This window comes from Mobula birostris, chromosome 10, assembly GCF_030028105.1.
Source record: "Mobula birostris isolate sMobBir1 chromosome 10, sMobBir1.hap1, whole genome shotgun sequence".
NCBI classification, from domain to species: Eukaryota; Metazoa; Chordata; class Chondrichthyes; order Myliobatiformes; family Myliobatidae; genus Mobula; species Mobula birostris.
The window spans coordinates 125,693,415-125,711,564 of NC_092379.1; the positions used below are offsets into that span (position 1 = coordinate 125,693,415).

Sequence of the window (18,150 nt, forward strand, 5' to 3'; positions counted from 1 at the left end):
CCGGTATGCTTCAAAAAAATGTATAAATAAATATCAGGGATGGCACACAGCTCCAGTTACTCAGGTTCAACCTTAACATCGAGTACTATATGTTGTGCAGTTTGCATGCTCTCTTTGTGAAAACTTGGGCTTCCTCTCAAAGGCCTGCAGGTTGCGAGGGCAGCTGGTCACTGTGTGTTATGCCTGATGTATAGGTGAGGGGTAGAATTTGAGGGAAAGTTGATGGGAATGTGGGAGAATAAAATGAGAATAGAGTAGAATTAGTGTAAATGGGTGTCTGCTGGTTGCTATGGACTTGATGGGTCAAAGGGCCCTTTCTGTGTAAGTGGGTGCTTGCTGGTTGGTATGAACTTGATGAGCCAAAGGACCCGTTTCTGTGCTGTATGACAAAATCAGATGTTTCCAGATAAGACACAGAGACAAGGAATTATTTGATTTTACATCCATACAATCAATATACCTCACCTGGAGGACCTGGTGAACCTGGTAAACCTGCAGGTCCTGCAAGGGGAACAGCAATAGGTTAGTACATAATCACATCTTCCTTTCAAAAATAAAGTCCTTAATTGGGAAGGGTTTGAATGAAATACACCAATATTTAAAAAAAAAACTAACCTATCAAGCCTCGATCTCCAGGTCGACCAGGAGAGCCAGGGAAACCTCGGTCACCTTTCTGTCCAACGGTAACACCTGGTCTTGGAATAACCTGGAGAAAAGAAAGGGCAAATTTTATGATGATTATCAGTAGCAAAATTACATTAAGATCTAAATTTCCAAAGCAGTCTCAACAGGGGTAAGGTAGAATAACTTTCCCCGTATAAATGTATTTGACAATTGTTATTTTAGTTAAATTCTTTGAATTATTATTCCTAAGTGAAGAAGCATTGTGTAACCTCATTGTCAAAGGGATGGCATGGTAGAGTAGTGGTTAGCACAACGCTTTACAGTGCCAGCGATCTGGGGTTCAATTCCCACTGCTGTCTGTATGGAGTTTGTACCTTCTTCCCATGACTGTGTGGGTTACTTTAGGATGCTTTCGTTTCCTCCTACAATCCAAACGTGTATGGGTTAAGGTTAGTGCATTGCGGGCTTGCAATGTTGGAGCTGGAGCCATGGCAACACTTGCAGGCTGCCCCCAGCACATTCACGGACTGTGTTGGTTAAACTACACGTTTCACTTTTGATGTACATGTGAAATAAAGTTAATCTTATCTTAGACACAAGAGGTACTGTGGATGCTGGAAATCTAGAGCAATACACACAATGTGCTGGAGGAGCTCAGCAGGTCAGGCAGCATCTATGGATGGGAATGAACAATCTATGTTTTGGGTCAAGACCCTTCATCAGGATTCATCAGCCTCTCAGATTTTTTCTCAATTTACTTTAGTCTTGTTTTCTTCTATGTCATTATCATACAAATTAACAGCTCTGTTTTGCATTTATCATTTCAGGATCCCACATTCCTGTGTAAATGCCAACCTGCCAGTAGATTTTTTTTTCTGTTGCAAGCTCTGATCCAGTATAAAAACACATGAAGGTGACTCTTTATTCTTCTCTGAAGATGTTGTCTGAACTGCTGAGTTCATTCAGCATTTTCTGTGTGTGCCTGTGCTTTTCTGGACTTCCAGCATCTGAAGAATCTGTTATGTTTATGGCTTGGGGCAGTTAAAGTTCTTAAGGCTGAAAGAAAACTACCCACATCCCATGGTCCTCCGCTGGGTGTACATCCAGCATACAGAAGCTGAAAACTACCATATTGCCTTTACTGCCCGATTTTGGGTTCTCAACAGACAGATCTTCTTTTTCCAGTTTTTTTTTCCTGAAAAATCAACTGCTTTAAAGCCCCAACAAAAGCCAGTGACTCATCCTTGCTCAAATCCACTCTGAGAGTTTTGAGAACTTAAGCAATCTCCAGTCCAGACTTCTTGAAAAGGAAAGGATATACCAATTAAACCACTTAAATCCTCTAGAAAAGCTGTAATTACCTGTCTGGTTTGAAAACTGGGAGTAAACTGAAACCCCTGACATTGTGTTAGAGACTGTACTTTGTTTATTAGGGTTAAATTCAAACCAAGAGCTTCAGAAATTTATTTAGACACTGACCAACACTTGCGTTATATAAATATTAGGATAGGGTCCTATAGCGACTATATTACTGCACAAATTACTGAGAAGCCTGAACAAATAAACCATAGACATTAAGTAATAACTCACCAGTGACACATGAAGAACTTAGAGACATAGAAACATAGAAACATAGAAAACCTATGGCACAATACAGGCCTTTTGGTCACAAAGCTGTGCCGAACATGTCCCTGCCTTAGAAATTACTAGGCTTACCCATAGCCCTTTATTTTTCTAAGCTCCATGTACCTATCCAAAAGTCTCTTAAAAGACCCTATCGTATCTGCCTCCACCACCGTTGCCGGCAGCCCATTCCACGCACTCACCACTCTCTGAGTAAAAAACTTACCCCTGACATCTCCTCTGTACCTACTCTGAAGCACCTTAAACCTGTGCCCTCCTGTGGCAGCCATTAACTTAAATCAGTTAATGAAATAAGAATGGCAGTGATAGTGACTATGAGTCTACAAAACTGTCTTAAAACTCACTTGGTTTAGTAACGCTCAGCAAGTTAAGAAAGTTTTAACTTTTCTTGTCATAAACATAACTACCAATCTGCAGCAATCCTTACTGACCTCTTCTACCTCTCTCTTTGTTTTTATACTGGCTATTTTTCCTCTCTATTCTCAGTCCTGATATAGGGCCTTGAACCTAAATGTCGTCCCCATCGAGCAGCTCAGCTCCCATGGGTTCGCCCAGGCATCATGCTGTTCCAGCTCCCAGAATCTGCAATCTCTTATGGCTACTACAATGTGGTTGACTCTGAATTTCCTTCCATTTTTAGGGCAATTAGAGATGATTTTCCAACTTCCGTGTCAAATTCAAGAAAGGTAAAAACTGTAATTTTGTCTATTCACTAGTTTGTTCAGCTATATCCTATCAAGTTTACTGGTAATCTGTCAAAGAATACATTAATTTGCATCATTAAACATGATGGTAGATACAGAAAATTGTCCTGGATACTCACAGTTCCTGGTGGACCAGGGAAACCAATGGCACCTTTCTGACCCTAGTCACACAAAACAAAAGTTAGTTAGAACTGTAAATGTTTTAGATCATGTAATATTTACTCAGCCTCTAAGAGAACGTATGAAGATATGAAAGAAGCATTTATCATCAAGGACACCCAGCATCCAGGCCGTGCTCTCATCTCACTACTACCATCAGGCAGGAGGTACGGGGGCCTTAGCCCCCACACCACCAGTTCCACCGGGTTCAGGAACAGTTGTTACCCTACAACCATCAAGCTCTCGAACCAGCACGGATAACTTCACCCACCTCAACTGTGAACTGATTCCATAACCTATAGACATACTTTCAAGGACTCTATAAATCAAATTAAACCAAGCTTAATTGCCATTTCAGACCATACGTGGATACAGCTGAATGAGACAGCGTTCCTCTGGGGCCTGGGTGCATAACATACATTCAAAACAGCGAGAGAGAGAGAGAGATAGAGAGAGAGGTAGAAAGAGAGAGAGAGAGAGAGAGAGAGAGAGAGAGAGAGAGAGAGAACACACACATTGTTGAACGTAAGAAAACACATGTATAGTCCAACACCCTGAGCAACATGCAATCAGTTTGCCTGTCCTTCCACCTATTGAACACTGGAGGGCAGCATTGACAGGAGAGGCCAGCTCCCAATTGAGCACAGACTCCACTCTTGAGGCCTTGTCTTTACTATAACCGAGGCCACGCTGCTGCCTTGTTGCCTGCCTAACCACCAAACATGAGGAACAGGCCTGCAGCATCTCATGTTACCAATGTCCAACAGGGTCTTGCAATCGCAAGAGAAGCGTCCAAGACAGTCACTCACAGTTACACCTCATGCTGCGTTGTGCACCAACTCCGATATCTTCGAGTAGCAGGCAGCAGCACTGTCTGTACCCAGGTCAGCTCCTCTGAAACTTCTCCAGCCTATCCGCCAGGTCCTCCTTGTCCTGGCCGTCCGCCGGCTTCTCCTTTTCCCGGCCGTCCGCCAGCTTCTCCTTCTCCTGGCCGTCCGCCAACTGCTCCTTCTCCCAGTCGTCCACCGGCTTCTCCTTCTCCCGGCCGTCTGCCGGCTTCTCCTTCTCCCGACCGTCCGCCGGCTTCTCCTTCTCCCGGCCGTCCGCCGGCTTCTCCTTCTCCCGGCCAAGGGCCAGCTTCTCCTTCCCCCGGCCGTCCGCCGGCTTCTCCTTCTCCCGGCCGTCCGCCGGCTTCTCCTTCTCCCGGCCGTCCGCCGGCTTCTCCTTCTCCCGGCCGTCTGCCGGCTTCTCCTTCTCCTAGCCGTCCGCCGGCTTCTCCTTCTTCCTGTCGTCCGCCGGCTTCTCCTTCTCCCGGCCGTCCGCCGGCTTCTCCTTCTCCCGGCCGTCCGCCAACTGCTCCTTCTCCCGGCCGTCCACAGGCTTCTCCTTCTCCCGGCCGTCCGCCAACTGCTCCTTCTCCCGGCCGTCCGCCAACTGCTCCTTCTCCCGGCCGTCCGCCGGCTTCTCCTTCTCCCGGCCGTCCGCCGGCTTCTCCTTCTCCCGGCCGTCCGCCGGCTTCTCCTTCTCCCGGCTGTCCGCCAACTGCTCCTTCTCCCGGTCGTCCGCCGGCTTCTCCTTCTCCCGGCCGTCCGCCGGCTTCTCCTTCTCCCGGCCGTCCGCCGGCTTCTCCTTCTCCCGGTCGTCCGCCAACTGCTCCTTCTCCCGGCCGTCCACAGGCTTCTCCTTCTCCCGGCCGTCCGCCAACTGCTCCTTCTCCCGGTCGTCCGCCGGCTTCTCCTTCTCCCGGCCGTCCGCCGGCTTCTCCTTCTCCCGGCCGTCCGCCAACTGCTCCTTCTCCCGGCCAAGGGCCAGCTTCTCCTTCTCCCGGCCGTCCGCCGGCTTCTCCTTCTCCCGGCCGTCCGCCAACTGCTCCTTCTCCCGGCCAAGGGCCAGCTTCTCCTTCTCAGACTTGTCTGCTGGCTCCTTCGACACCCCGGCCAGCGGCTCCGAACCACAAACAGATCGCTGATGCCGTAGGCCTGCTGTACCCGTTATTCTTGGAGGACAGTATGGTCTTACGATCATAAAAACACATTTAAAAAAGAAAAGTGCACCTCTGGTTGAATAATTTTATAGGCACTGTATATGGCTATGACAACTAGCACCTTCCAATTTCTAATTTAATTCTCACGTTCTTTATGCAGCTACCAAACCATCCACCTTTGTCAGACGGTGGCCAGTGATATACTCATTACAGCGAATTTATAAGCAATAAGGATCCAGCAAGATCACAAATTCAATGTACACAATCTACATATGGTGTCAAATTTCCATAAATTAATTACTTCAAAAGATTAGTTTTAGTAAAAAGTGTTCTCAAAAACATTAATGTCAACATCTTAATTTTATTCATTTAAATGTCAATGATGTAACATTTCAGGCCGGATGTTGTACGGTCCTGGGTTTAACTGCAAGTTTGTGCAAAGTTTCTGATGGCAGAAGTGATGGAGACAGAACCAGTAGGATTACCGGCACACACCAAGTATAAAAAAAATTCTGACCTTGCACTTAATTCTATGACACTCTTTTTTTACCTTTCCGAATATAGTGATACCCCCTTGTTAAATAGCCTGCTACCCATGTTTGGTAAAGTATCACAAGACAGTTTGTCCAGATGGTTAGAAACTTCAGAGCAAGAAAAAACTGAAAAAGATGGTTTCAGTAATCAGGAAGTTTGATATTAACAAATTTGTCAGAATGGTTCTGCTCCTGAAAGTTTACCATCGCAAAATGGTCTGATTTGTGCTGTAAACTCAGTGTCATTTACCTTCTGGCCATCTCTGCCTGGTGGTCCGGGCATGCCTTGATTTCCTGGGAGACCCTGTTGAAACAAAAGATGGTGTTACACTACTGTAACAAGGCATCTTCACGAGAGCTGGGTGCCCTCAAAATGATTCCATCGGTGGTCAAATCAAATTGTTGGCCCTGGCAAGGAAACTGGGAAAGCCTGAGTAGAGAGGTTCAATGTGCCACCACGGACAGGGTCTTGCTGATTCTCTGCAGACATCTGGCAGAAACATGGAGGCAACGCAAGGCCAATCAACAAAGAATCCTGTCAAGAGAGTGAGTTTTTAATTCAGAGGCTGCTCTTGGCAATTTTCTGACAGAATTGCAGAATATTAAAAAATCCCTGCAGGGCTGCCATGGTAACATCACAGTTAGCGTGATGCTATTACAGCTTGGGACATCAGCGTTTGGAGTTCAATTTCAATTACGTCTGTAAAGAGCTCGTATGTCCTGCCTATGAACGCGTGGGTCTCCTCTGGGTGCTCAGGTTTCCTCCCACGGTCCAGAGACAAGCCGGTTAGTAGGTTAGTTAGTCATTGTAAATTGTCCTGTGACTGGGCTAGGGATAATTAAGTGGGTTGCTGGGTGTCGCTGCTCATTGGGCCGAAATGGCCTGTTTCACGCTATATCTCTAAATAGACAATAAGTGTTCAATTTTGTTCAGGTACTTACATCAAATCCTGGACTGCCTGGTTCTCCATCTTTACCAGGTTTTCCCTGTGTTAAGAAAAATTATCCAGAAATTAAATATTTAAACATGACCTGCTTTCACCAGAGGCTGGCAAAAGGTAACAGGCACAAATGTACTACGGTACTTAACATAAAACTGTAAAGAAAGTGCAAATTCTCCATGGGAAGTTTCATCAGAGCAAATGTTTCGCTATTGAGGAATGAAGTCGATTTTTAAATAGTTTCTAAATGAGTAGCAGCCTCTTTCCTACCAGGTACAAGGTACATGTCTCTAACTCAGGGTCCAAATCCGGACCCTGCACAACGGACTTTACAAGCTGACTGCACCCCCTCCCTCCCCCACAATAAAGCTTAAGCTTTGGGAGGGTTGAGAACTTCAAGTTCCTAGGAGTGAGCATCATTAGTAGCCTGGCATGGTCCAACCAGATAGATACAGTGGACAAGGAAGCTCACCTCAGGAGGCTAAAGAAACCTGTCACGTTCTCACTGCCCCTCAACAATTTTTATCGATGCACCATAGAAAGCATCCTATCTCGAGGCACCATGGCTTGGTATGACGACTGTTCTCTTCCTGTTACAGCTAGTGACTGTAGAGAGTTGTGGACACAGCTCAGCACATCACAAAAACCAGCCTCTCCTCCATGGATTCTGCTTACACTTCCCACTACCTTGATGATGCAGCCAACGTAATCAAAGACCCATCCCACCCCAGACATTCTCTCTTCTCCCCACTCTCCCAACCCCCAATCAGGCCGAAGATACAAAAGCCTGACAGCAACTGGCACCAGCCTCAAGGAAAGCTTTCACCCCACTGTTAGAAGGCTATTGAATGCACTCTTGTACAATACGATGGACTCTTGACCTTATAATCTACCTCCTCATGGATGAACAGTTAAAAGAGAAAAAGAATACAAGGAATAAAGTACAAGAAATGGGGATGTGATCACAGCCATTCAGAGAGGGGTAAACTGAAGGTCAGTGTAGACTGAAGTCTGGGCTGCAGCATATTCCAAGTGATGGTCTCCCACTTTGATGGAAAAATCACCACTCAGTCCAGCACCGCTTCCTAATACTGAAAGAGTCATTGGAAGCTTAACACCAACTACTTGCCAACCCTCATTAAAGAAGGGAAGCACTTTGTTCATTTGCCTTTTTAACAAAAATTAAGATCAATATATGTAATTAATTATTATATATATGATTTACCTGTTAATATCCTTTAATAACTTTCATTTAAAAAAAAATTTAAATACAGTTCAATTTTCCAAATGTTTCTGATTGCTAGCGACATACAGGGAGAATGGAAAAGGCTGTTGATAGTACAAGCTGCCGAAGACCATTAGAACAGCCCAGGGCATGTCCTTCCAACTCTCTGTCTCAGTGGAACTGCCACTCATGGAGTGCTCTGCATTGTGGCATGGATAGTAGGGGTTCTGCCTGAGAGCTCCAATGACTTTGGTTCAAACCTGGTGTCAGCTACTACCTAAATAGAGTTTGCATGTTCTTTGCATGACTGTAAAGGTTTTCTCTAGAAGGGAATTTTAAAGCTTAAAGCCCAGATAACAAAACCCATGGTGGTTAATTCAACAACAATGAATTACAATGAATTTGAGTGTCATAGGACAGAATTCGTCTTCAGAGAGCACTAATATCTACCGTTGAAAGTGTTTAATACACAGAATGAGTGGGGATCTCATTGAAGTCTTTTGAATATTGAAAGACATAGACAGAATGTGCATGGACAAGATGCTTCCTACAGTGGGTGAGTCTAAAGCCAGAGAGCACAACCTCAGAATATAAGGATATCCTTTCCGAACAGTGATGAGGAGGAATTTCTTCAGCCAAGAGGGTGGAGAATCTGTGGATCTTGTAGCCATAGATGGCGGTGAAGGCCAAGTGATTGAGGATATTTAAAGTGGAGGTTAATAGGCTCTTGATTAGCAAGAGCATCGATGGATATGGGGAAAAGGCAAGACAATGGGGTTGAGAGGTATAATAAATCAGCTGTGATGGAGTAGCAGAGCAGAATCGATGGGATGAACAGCTTAATTCTGCTCCTATATCTTATGGTATTCATCCAGGCCAAAAACTGCTGAATGAATAACTGCGCAGAGTCCTCATTTAGTCTTGCTTAGCGTTATAGTACTCACCCTCTTTCCTGGTTCTCCTGGCTCACCCTTCTGGCCTTTGGCGCTAAACCCAGGGGGACCCTACAATGAATGCAATACGGAGTGAATGGCAGGTGAACAACTCTCTAAACTGCTGTAGGTAAACTCTGTATTCCGTACTTACAGGAGGGCCAGGGAAGCCCCTCTCTCCAGGTGCGCCAGGTGGTCCAATGTCGCCCTACCAAGAACAAAACTAATTTTAGGTGCTATTCACAAGAATGTAAAGCAAATCACCATATGCTTCGCAACCAATGGATTATTTGTGAAGTACTCACTGATTTAACATATAAAAATTCATTGTGTGCTCAATAATTCCCCAATGGAAACAAATAGGCTCACAAAAAAAAACAGCTAAGTTTTTGTGCAGGTGGCTGAGTAAGAAACAAAGGGGTCAGAACAAAGGGAGACTTCTGCCAGCAGAACAATTGTAACTTCTGCATTCCCCTCATCAAGCACTTGGGGTCCTGGGTTTAACAATGCACACAAAAGGCTGCACTTGTAACAATGCAATAGCAATGCTTCAGTGCTATGGAGGAATAATGTGCTCTGTGCTGCAATTATTTTTAAGCACAGGATATTTTAGCTAGAAGCTTAGATTAAAGAGCTTATCCTGATGTGTCAATTAGCAAACACGTCTGCAAATCTGAAATGGAATCACAGACAGGGATGGTCCCAGACTCTTCCCACCCCAGCAGACCACAGTGTTGTGTTGGTCGCAGGAATATTGTGGTTGGAGGTTGGAGAACTCTAACCTGTGCCTATCACTGTATAAACACTGGCAATTGCCTGCCATACAGCAACCCTTTGCCCCACTGGCAGCAAACTACATACACTCTGAAGCTAGATAGAAAATTACAACGTGGCAAGTGATGAATCAGGTACCAAACTTACAGTTTGCCAGAAAAAGCGGGATCTCCTAGTCCTAATTTTAATTCCTCTTCCCATTCCCATTCTGACCAGTAAATCCACGGCCTCTATTTCCTGAGGAGACTGAGGTCCTTTAACATCTGCCGGACAATGCTGAGGGTGTTCTATGAGTCTGTGGTGGCCAGTGCTATCATGTTTGCTGTTGTGTACTGGGGCAGCAGGCTGAGGGTAGCAGACACCAACAGAATCAACAAACCCATTCGTAAGGCCAGTGATGTTGTGGGGATGGAACTGGACTCTCTGACGGTGGTGTCTGAAAAGAGGATGCTGTCCAAGTTGCATGCCATCTTGGTCAATGTCTCCCATCCACTACATAATGTACTGGTTGGGCACAGGAGTACATTCAGCCAGAGATGCAACACAGCGTGTCATTGAAGGTCATTCCTCCCTGTGGCCATCAAACTTTACAACTCCTCCCTTGGAGGGTCAGACACCCTGAGCCAATAGGCTGGTCCTGGACTTATTTCCTGGCATAATTTACATATTACTATTTAACTATTTATGGTTTTATTACTATTTATTATTTATGGTGCAACCGTAACGTAAACCAATTTCCCCCGGGATCAATAAAGTATGACTATGACTACTCTACTGTCATGATGAGGCCACACTCAGATTGGAGGAACACCTTATATTCCGTCTGGGTAGTTTCCAACCTGAAGGCATGAACATCAATTTCTCGAACTTCTGGTAATGCGCCCCCCTCACCATTCCCCATCCCCTTTTCCCTCTATCACCCTATCTCCTTGCCTGTTTGTCACCTCCCTCTGGTGCTGCTCCCTCTTTTCTTTCTTCCATGGCCTTCTGTCCTCTCCTATCGGATTCCCCCTTCTCCAGCCCTCTATCTCTTTCACCAATCAACTTCCCAGCTCTTTACTTCACCCCTCGCCACACTCCCGGTTTCAACTATCACCTTGTGTTTCTTCCTCCCCTCCCCCCACCCTCTAACTCTGATTCCTCATGTCTCTTTACTTCCTTCATTCCCGATGAAGAGTTTCAGCCCAAAACGTCGACTGTACTCTTCCATAGATGCTGTCAGGCCTGCTGAGCTCCTCCAGGTTTCTGTGTGTGTTGCTCGGATTTCCAGCATCTGCAGATTTTCTCTTGTTTGTGACTGAACCTGTTACCTTGTCTCCTTTCTGGAAATCCACCCCAGGAGAATTCAGCTGCTCCAACTGTCCTGGAGGGCCAGGAGGACCCTGGAGCCCTGGGTCACCCTGGAAAGGATCCACATAAAAGCATTGAAAAAAGTTGCCGTTCTATTATTTAAGCCATCACAAACCGGCAATGTCAGAAAATTAAAGATATTTGCGAATCACATGTATGACCACCAATGATAAGAAGTTACAATTAAAAATAGAAAAAATGTAGATGAAGATGTGCTTACCTTTTCCCCTTTGGGTCCTTGGAAATTCAAACCCATGTTCCCCTAGAGGCAAAAAGGAGACTTGTGAGGCTACTTGTGATGAATGCTCAGTTGAAAGGAGAAAGCTACCTTCATTCATCTTACCTTCTGTCCAGGTAGACCTGGAGGACCAGGAAGACCCTAGAATAGATGGAACAGTTTTACAGTGAATAATTGTAATTTGATTCAGTCCCAGACCTGTTTTGGGAGACAATTTTTTTTTAACTCCACACTTTAGCATGCTAATAGTGCCGAGGTGGGGTTTCCAGGGAGGGGTTGCACCTCTGGTGAAGGGGCTTACCACATTCATTCCGGAGCAGCTTGCTCTCCACCGGACACTCAGTTCTCACCTGTGGCTCCAAGTAGCTGTTTGCATGCGACAGCGGCCACACCCCGGTACACCAACACGACAGGTGGGCTAAACCAGGTGAGGGTAGCCGGCGGGCCTCATACCCCGGTGAAATAGGGACACGCATGTCCGAGCATGTGAAATTGGGTCCAGCGGACTGAGCACATGAGATCTACAGTGACATTCAACAGCAAGGAAGATGGGTCTGCAACACTCCATACAGAGCGAAGGCACCAGAGACGACATGGTCCTCCACTACAACTAAGGAAGACCCCAGTTTGCGACACTTGTTCGTACCACTGGACCCAGACTCCTGAGGGTGAGGGACCGAAATGGCTTTTCCACTTTAAAAACTCTCCACACAGGTGTCCTGCCATCATTGGACAACCACCACTCAGTGCCTAGATCACAAATCAGTGGCCCTATTTTGTCTCGCCCAACAGCTCAAAGTGAAGTGGTGAGCAGGCTATGAATCTCTCTATCTTTCCCACCACTGGAACATGTGACATACCAGCTAACACAAACTTGGAGAAACTTCAAACAAGTGAAATCCTTTGGCCTTAAACGTTGTCTGTGCTTTTTTGTCCCCATAGACGCTGCCTAGCCTGCTGAGTTCCTTCAGTATTGTGCGTGTGTGTTGCTTGGAGACACTTCTTTATTTTCCCCAACTTCCTTTACCCTTTAATCTGTTTGAAATCTAGTATCACTCTGTCACTAAAAGCGCAATTTTATAAAATTTATGAATCCCCAATGTAGTCTTACTCACAGGCAGCATAGACTTGATCTTAGCTTGTTTAATACTTTATATTCCAAACCCAAAAGAATACAGGAACCACTCCCGATTCAGGGTTTCAACCCAAAATGACCACAATTCCTTTCCCCACAGATGCTGCTTGACCTGCTGTGTTCCTCTAGTAGCTTATTGCTCCAAAAGAATGCAATTCTGCGAGGTCTCCTGCCATTGCTATTGGTTCCATGGATGTGGTTTTGAAACAGAAGTGCCATTAACATACCGGTTGACCTGCTGGTCCTAATGAACCTGGTGGGCCTTGTGCTCCCCCTATGCCTTGGGGTCCCTGTGAAGACAAAGACTTGTTAACTTTGTGTTTATATCCTAAACTTGAGATTTTTAACATTAATCCAAGAAACTATGCAAATTCACAGATCCACTATCATAATTAAGCTTACTACAGATTTAATGCAGTGCTAAACTGCCTCTAATTTACTCTTACCATAGGAGGCACTTGGTTGAGTGGACAGATAGGAAGGTAACTTTTGGTTTTAGCAGCTGATTAGAATTTGAAGTGGAGAGAAGTGAGATGCAAGGTCTAGAACAGTAGTCAGGATGCATGAGGAACAGATCCAGATTGCAGGGATAAAGCAGAGATTTAAAAATCTGCCCGTAATCCGAGTGTCCAAATTTAAAATTTAGAATCCTTTGAAGTACTTGGAACAGCACCAAACCAATGACAGTGTCCAGTGGCACAGTAAATGCTGATTACTGATTACACTAGATGGAGAACACCACAAATCACTGTACATTTTTCTAGTAAACCCAGGTAGGAAATAAGCAGATGGAAATCAGGAGCAAGTTGCAAATATCCTTGACCTCGGCACTGGGAAACATGAGCAACATGTGCATAAGGCTGGTAGGAAACTACTGATGACAGGCAGAAATCTCCTGTGCTTAAGCAGTTCTGGTGGAAGGGTTTTGGAAGACCTCAAGGTACCTTGGGACTGATTTTCGCGTAGGACTTTTTGAATAAGGTCTTCCTCTTAGCCTTATAGCACAAGTACAAGAATTTAAAAGTTGACCCTTTCCAGCCATTCACGTCCCCATTCCCACTCTGCTAAACTGGTGTGAAGCTTACAACATCTTCACTCTCAGGCTGCTGACTAAAAAAGGAAGGACCCCATATGATGTTGTGTTTATTTATTTATTTAGCGATACGTGTGGAGCAGGCCTTTCCAGCTGTGCTGCCCTAGCAACCCCTGATAGTTCCTATTAACCCTAAGCTAATCACGGGCCAATATACAATGACAAATTAACCCACTTGGTACTTCTTCGGACTGTGGAAAGTAAACGAAGGACTTGGGGAAGCATTCCACAGTGAGGATGTACAACGATTCCTTACAAAGGAATTGAATTCTGAACTCCAGCACCCAAAGATGTAATAGAATCATGCTAACCATGCTGCCCAAAGTCTATGGTCTCTTCAGAGTCCATACACTATAAGACGTAGGATCGATAATGGGGGTCCTTGATGATGAATAGTGGGGGGTTCTTGATGACGGATGGTGGGGGTCCTTCTATGGTCACTTCAGAAACTGTAGACTATATGAGACAGAATGGATAATAGAGGTCCTTGATGATGAATTGTGGGGGTCCTTGACGATGGACGCTAGGGGTCCTTGATGATGAATGATGGGGGTACTTAATGATGAATGGTGAGAGTCCTTGATGATGGATGCTAGGGGTACTTGATGATGAATGGTGAGAGCCCTAGATGATGGAGGTTAGGGGTACTTGATGATGAATGGTGAGGGGTCCTTGATGATTTTTTGAGGCAGCACTCCTTAATGTTAATGTTTAACTAGTTGCCCTTGAGTTAATCTGAAACCAGCCTATTCCAGCACCAAGAACAATTTATAAAGGCTTGTAAGTCATTTCAAAATGTTGACACTTCTGCCTCCACAAGAAATCATTAATATTTTTGACCCGAATGAGTAAAGAATCTTTGCATAATCTCTTTTCAATAGTTTTGAATCTTAAGGTTTGATCACATAGATCTCCATAAATAATCACACACAGAGGCCCATGTAGTAACAACCTGTTGAAAACTCTGCTAAGGAAGAAGACAGCTGACTTTGATACTTACTGGTAATCCTGGCAGGCCAGGCGGTCCTGGGTCTCCTTTTTGATGTGAAAATGGGGGTATTATCACCTCGCCAGGGTCACCCTAACACGGGAGGAAAATAAAGTGATTAACGTGAATTAGAACTGCAGCACGTAAAGATAGGAATGAACAGCAGGACAATTTAGGACTTACCTTGATTCCTGGAAGCCCAGGAGGACCCTGCAAAATGAAAAACATGTTCACAGAATAGAAAAGTACATTTGAATAATAGACCAATTCTATCCCCAGATCCTGCAACTATTTACTGACAAGGTGATGCATTGGCAGATATAACGGGAGCATTTAAAATCTCTTAGATAGGGCACTCATGATTGAAAAATGGAGGACTATGTAGGAGGGAAGGGTTAGACTGATAGAGGTGTGCAGGATGATAGGAAGCATGGATTAAGTGGATAGCCAGACACTTTTCCCCAAGGCAGAAATACAAAGAATGGAAGTCTATGAAGGACGAAAGGATTAGATTGACCTTAGAGTAGATTAAAAGGTCGGCACAACTTTGTGGGTCAAAGTGCTTGTACTATGCTGTACTGTTCTATGTTCTATGTACTATTAGTCATCAAGTTTCAAAGTACATTTATTAACAAAGAATATATAAATTATACAACCTTGCAACTGCCTGTAAGCAAACAAATCTCAAGGTTGTATAATTTATACATTCTTTGATAATAAGTGCATTTTGAAGCTTGGAATTTTAAATAATTAACGGTACACAGAACATAGAGCACTACAGCACCTTTGACCCGCAAATATGTGCTGACCTTTTAATGTTATGGCCCTCCATTTTTCTATCATCCATGTGCCTATCTGAGAGTTTTTTAAATGTCCCCAAAGTATCTGCCTCTACCACCACCCCGGGCGGCAGTTCTAATTCATGGCAGGGCATTTCATGCACTCATCACTAAATTTACCTCTGATATCCCACTCCCCCACCATATGTTCCTCCAATCACCTTAAAATTATGCCCCCTGTAAATAGCCATTTCCACCCTGGGAAAACGTCTCTGACTATCTCTTTGATCTATGCTTCTTGTTCGCTTGTACATCTCTATCAATTCACTTCTCATCCCTCTAAGAGTAAAGGCGTAGCTTGCTCAACACATCAACAAGCACTTAGACAGTAAGACGTTTCTGTTAACAACTGCTTATATTTTGCCTTTATCTAGCTCTCCTTTCCTTCTGCTATTCCCTGCTCAGTCGCATGTGGTTATTGCATTGCACAGTCCACCGGCAAGTGTTGCTGCCATTCACAATGCCAGGTGGGAAACGTCACAGTTCTTTGACCAAGGTGGGCGGGGGGGGGGGGGCGCGGGATGGACTTAGGCAGAGTTGGGGAACTCAGTTCTTTCAGTCTCATTGGCCTGAAATCCTCTCCAGTGAGTCCTCAGTTGTGTGGCGAACAACGAGAGCATGAATGACATCGTGCAAGATTTCACTTTCAAACTTCAACTATCCTCACCTGAAGCACATGCGCATGCATAGACAGTGCAAAGGTATATAGGTGTTTCCCTTTATATTTATATGCACACAAACTTTCATAGATAAACATACATTTCAACATGCATATGTGTAGATGCACGTACACACACATACACAGGGGTAATGGACACACATTAGGAGTCAGTACACTGGTTCTCTTTATTCCCCCTATCTATTGACCTGGATAAATCACTTAGATGGAAGAATGCAAGTATCAGGTGTGAGCCTTGCAACCTTTCACAGTATAGAGTTACCAATGTTACCCTTTAGGGAAGTGGCAACAGACAGACCCCAAGCAAAAGACTGTACAGTTCTCATTCCTGTTTTCACGGACACAGCTCGGATGTTGGAAGACAGGTTACAGGTGATTTATTTGTCTGGAGGGAGGGAGGAATTAAATCTTGCAGAGGAAAATTTATTGGAGAACTCAAAAGTCCAAAGGTCATAAAAAAGAGAACATTTAAAGAAATGACAATCACAGGAAAGTTTTCAAGCCAACGAGCATTCATCAGTAGTAATGAAAGATCATTAATGTGAAACATTATCTCTGCTTGTTTCTCCACAAGTGACCAGGTGAGTGTTTGCAACATTTTTGCACGTAGGAATTCCACCACCTCTGCTAAAGGTAAACTCCCTACAAAGGCCATACCGAAGTCTCACTGAATCACAGATTCCAGCTTTTATTCAAGCCTTCATACACTAGAAGGAGAGGTCAGAGAGATGTCCTGGTCTTATCAAGTGCTTGTATTAACATTCTCCCACTTCGTAAAGCACCTTTATAAAATTAAGTTCAACCCTGAAGTGTGTCAACATGAATGGTTGTTCCATTCTCCCACAATCCCTTGCAACAGCATTCCACTTCAACACCGTGGAACATCCAAGGCAAGCTCATAGACACAGAGGCCGTGAATAGTGCATGGCTCAGCTTGTATGAACATTCTCGATGGCTCTGTTCAATTAAAAGCTGGTTATCTCTTGGTTCCAAAAATAAATTGACTGTTGATGGAAATCTAAAGCCTATGAAACACAAGGAAAGAGAATCTGAGCAAACCTGCTTCCAGGGGGATTAGCATTGGGATTTGAAACATGTCTAACAGCCTCTTAAGCACCACTATCATGCCTCCATCCACCACTGCCCCCAGCAGTCCACTCCAGACATGCACCAGCTTCTGTGTTAGAAACCTTGTCCCGCAATCCCTTTGAAACTATTCCCTCTTTGCCTTAAATATATGTCATCTAACAGCCAGCTCTATACCTCTCATAATCTTATTACCTTTAATCAGGTCTCCCCACCAGAAGAAAATAACGCAACCTCGTCCAACCTTTCCTTATTTTGTGTGTGTGTAATCTTATTATAGTGTTGTTGTTTACTTACCGGAGGCCCCTGTGAGCCTGGGATGCCAGGACTTCCTGGATAGCCAATCTCTCCCTGTGTGATAGAAAGAAAAATGTGGACATGTTGGAAAATACATCAAAATGCAAATAAAATGGCAGGAACAGTGGCTGAGACGGACGCACCTTTGTTCCGTTGCAGCCTGGTATACCTGGTGGGCCCATGGGGCCGTCATGACCTGGCAGTCCCTGTAAAATGGAAATAGGATAAATGTTACACAAAAGATGCAAAAGAAAGGAAGTTTTCCTTTTCTTACATTTTCATACAATGTATGGATTTATGATTCATAGATAAATGATGTAGGAACAATAGTTCAGAGGAAAGTACGCTCACAGTATCTGGGAAACATCTACGCATGCACTGGAGTTGCCAAGACATTGAAGGCTAGGGACCAGGTGTTGGTGAGTGGAATTAGTGTGGTAAGTCAGTGTGTCCGGGAGATGTAGGCACATTGCCTGCTGTTGACTATTTAATGTTTCAGTAAAATTTGAGTAGTCTTGTAAGTATATTGTTTGATTAAGCATTCTTTGTTGTTTATAAAATCCATTACGCTTATATGTAAAAATAAGTGAACTGCATACGTCATGACACAACCACGTGATACGTGCACATATCGCTTAAGTTAAAACAATAAACTAAGACTTACAGTGGGCACGTGGCCAAGTGGTTAAGGCATTGGACTAGCGACCTGAAGGTCGTGAGTTCGAGCCCCAGCCGAGGCAACGTATGTTGTGTCCTTGAGCAAGGTACTTAATCACACATTGCTCTGCGACGACACTGGTGCCAAGCTGTATGGGTCCTAATGCCCTTCCCTTGGACAACATTGGTGTTGTGGAGAGGGGAGACTTGCAGCATGGGCAACTGCTGGTCTCCCATACAACCTTGCCCAGGCCTGCACCCTGGAGAG

General features: G+C 44.6%; 1 protein-coding gene across 2 annotated transcripts in view; it reads right to left on the reverse strand.

The window, feature by feature from the left end:
* col4a5 (collagen, type IV, alpha 5 (Alport syndrome)) overlaps positions 1 to 18,150 on the reverse strand; it is a 310,200-nt gene that overhangs the window by 162,686 nt on the left and 129,364 nt on the right. For both annotated transcript variants that reach the window (XM_072270935.1, XM_072270934.1), the window contains 15 exons: positions 17,369 to 17,431; positions 17,226 to 17,279; positions 14,508 to 14,534; positions 14,337 to 14,417; positions 12,471 to 12,533; positions 11,214 to 11,249; positions 11,091 to 11,132; positions 10,831 to 10,920; positions 8,901 to 8,954; positions 8,759 to 8,818; positions 6,591 to 6,635; positions 5,899 to 5,952; positions 3,092 to 3,133; positions 616 to 706; positions 466 to 501 (listed from right to left, as the gene is read on the reverse strand). In XM_072270935.1, coding sequence (XP_072127036.1) covers positions 466 to 501; positions 616 to 706; positions 3,092 to 3,133; positions 5,899 to 5,952; positions 6,591 to 6,635; positions 8,759 to 8,818; positions 8,901 to 8,954; positions 10,831 to 10,920; positions 11,091 to 11,132; positions 11,214 to 11,249; positions 12,471 to 12,533; positions 14,337 to 14,417; positions 14,508 to 14,534; positions 17,226 to 17,279; positions 17,369 to 17,431 — 838 coding nt within the window. The remainder of the gene's footprint in view (positions 1 to 465; positions 502 to 615; positions 707 to 3,091; positions 3,134 to 5,898; positions 5,953 to 6,590; positions 6,636 to 8,758; positions 8,819 to 8,900; positions 8,955 to 10,830; positions 10,921 to 11,090; positions 11,133 to 11,213; positions 11,250 to 12,470; positions 12,534 to 14,336; positions 14,418 to 14,507; positions 14,535 to 17,225; positions 17,280 to 17,368; positions 17,432 to 18,150) is intronic.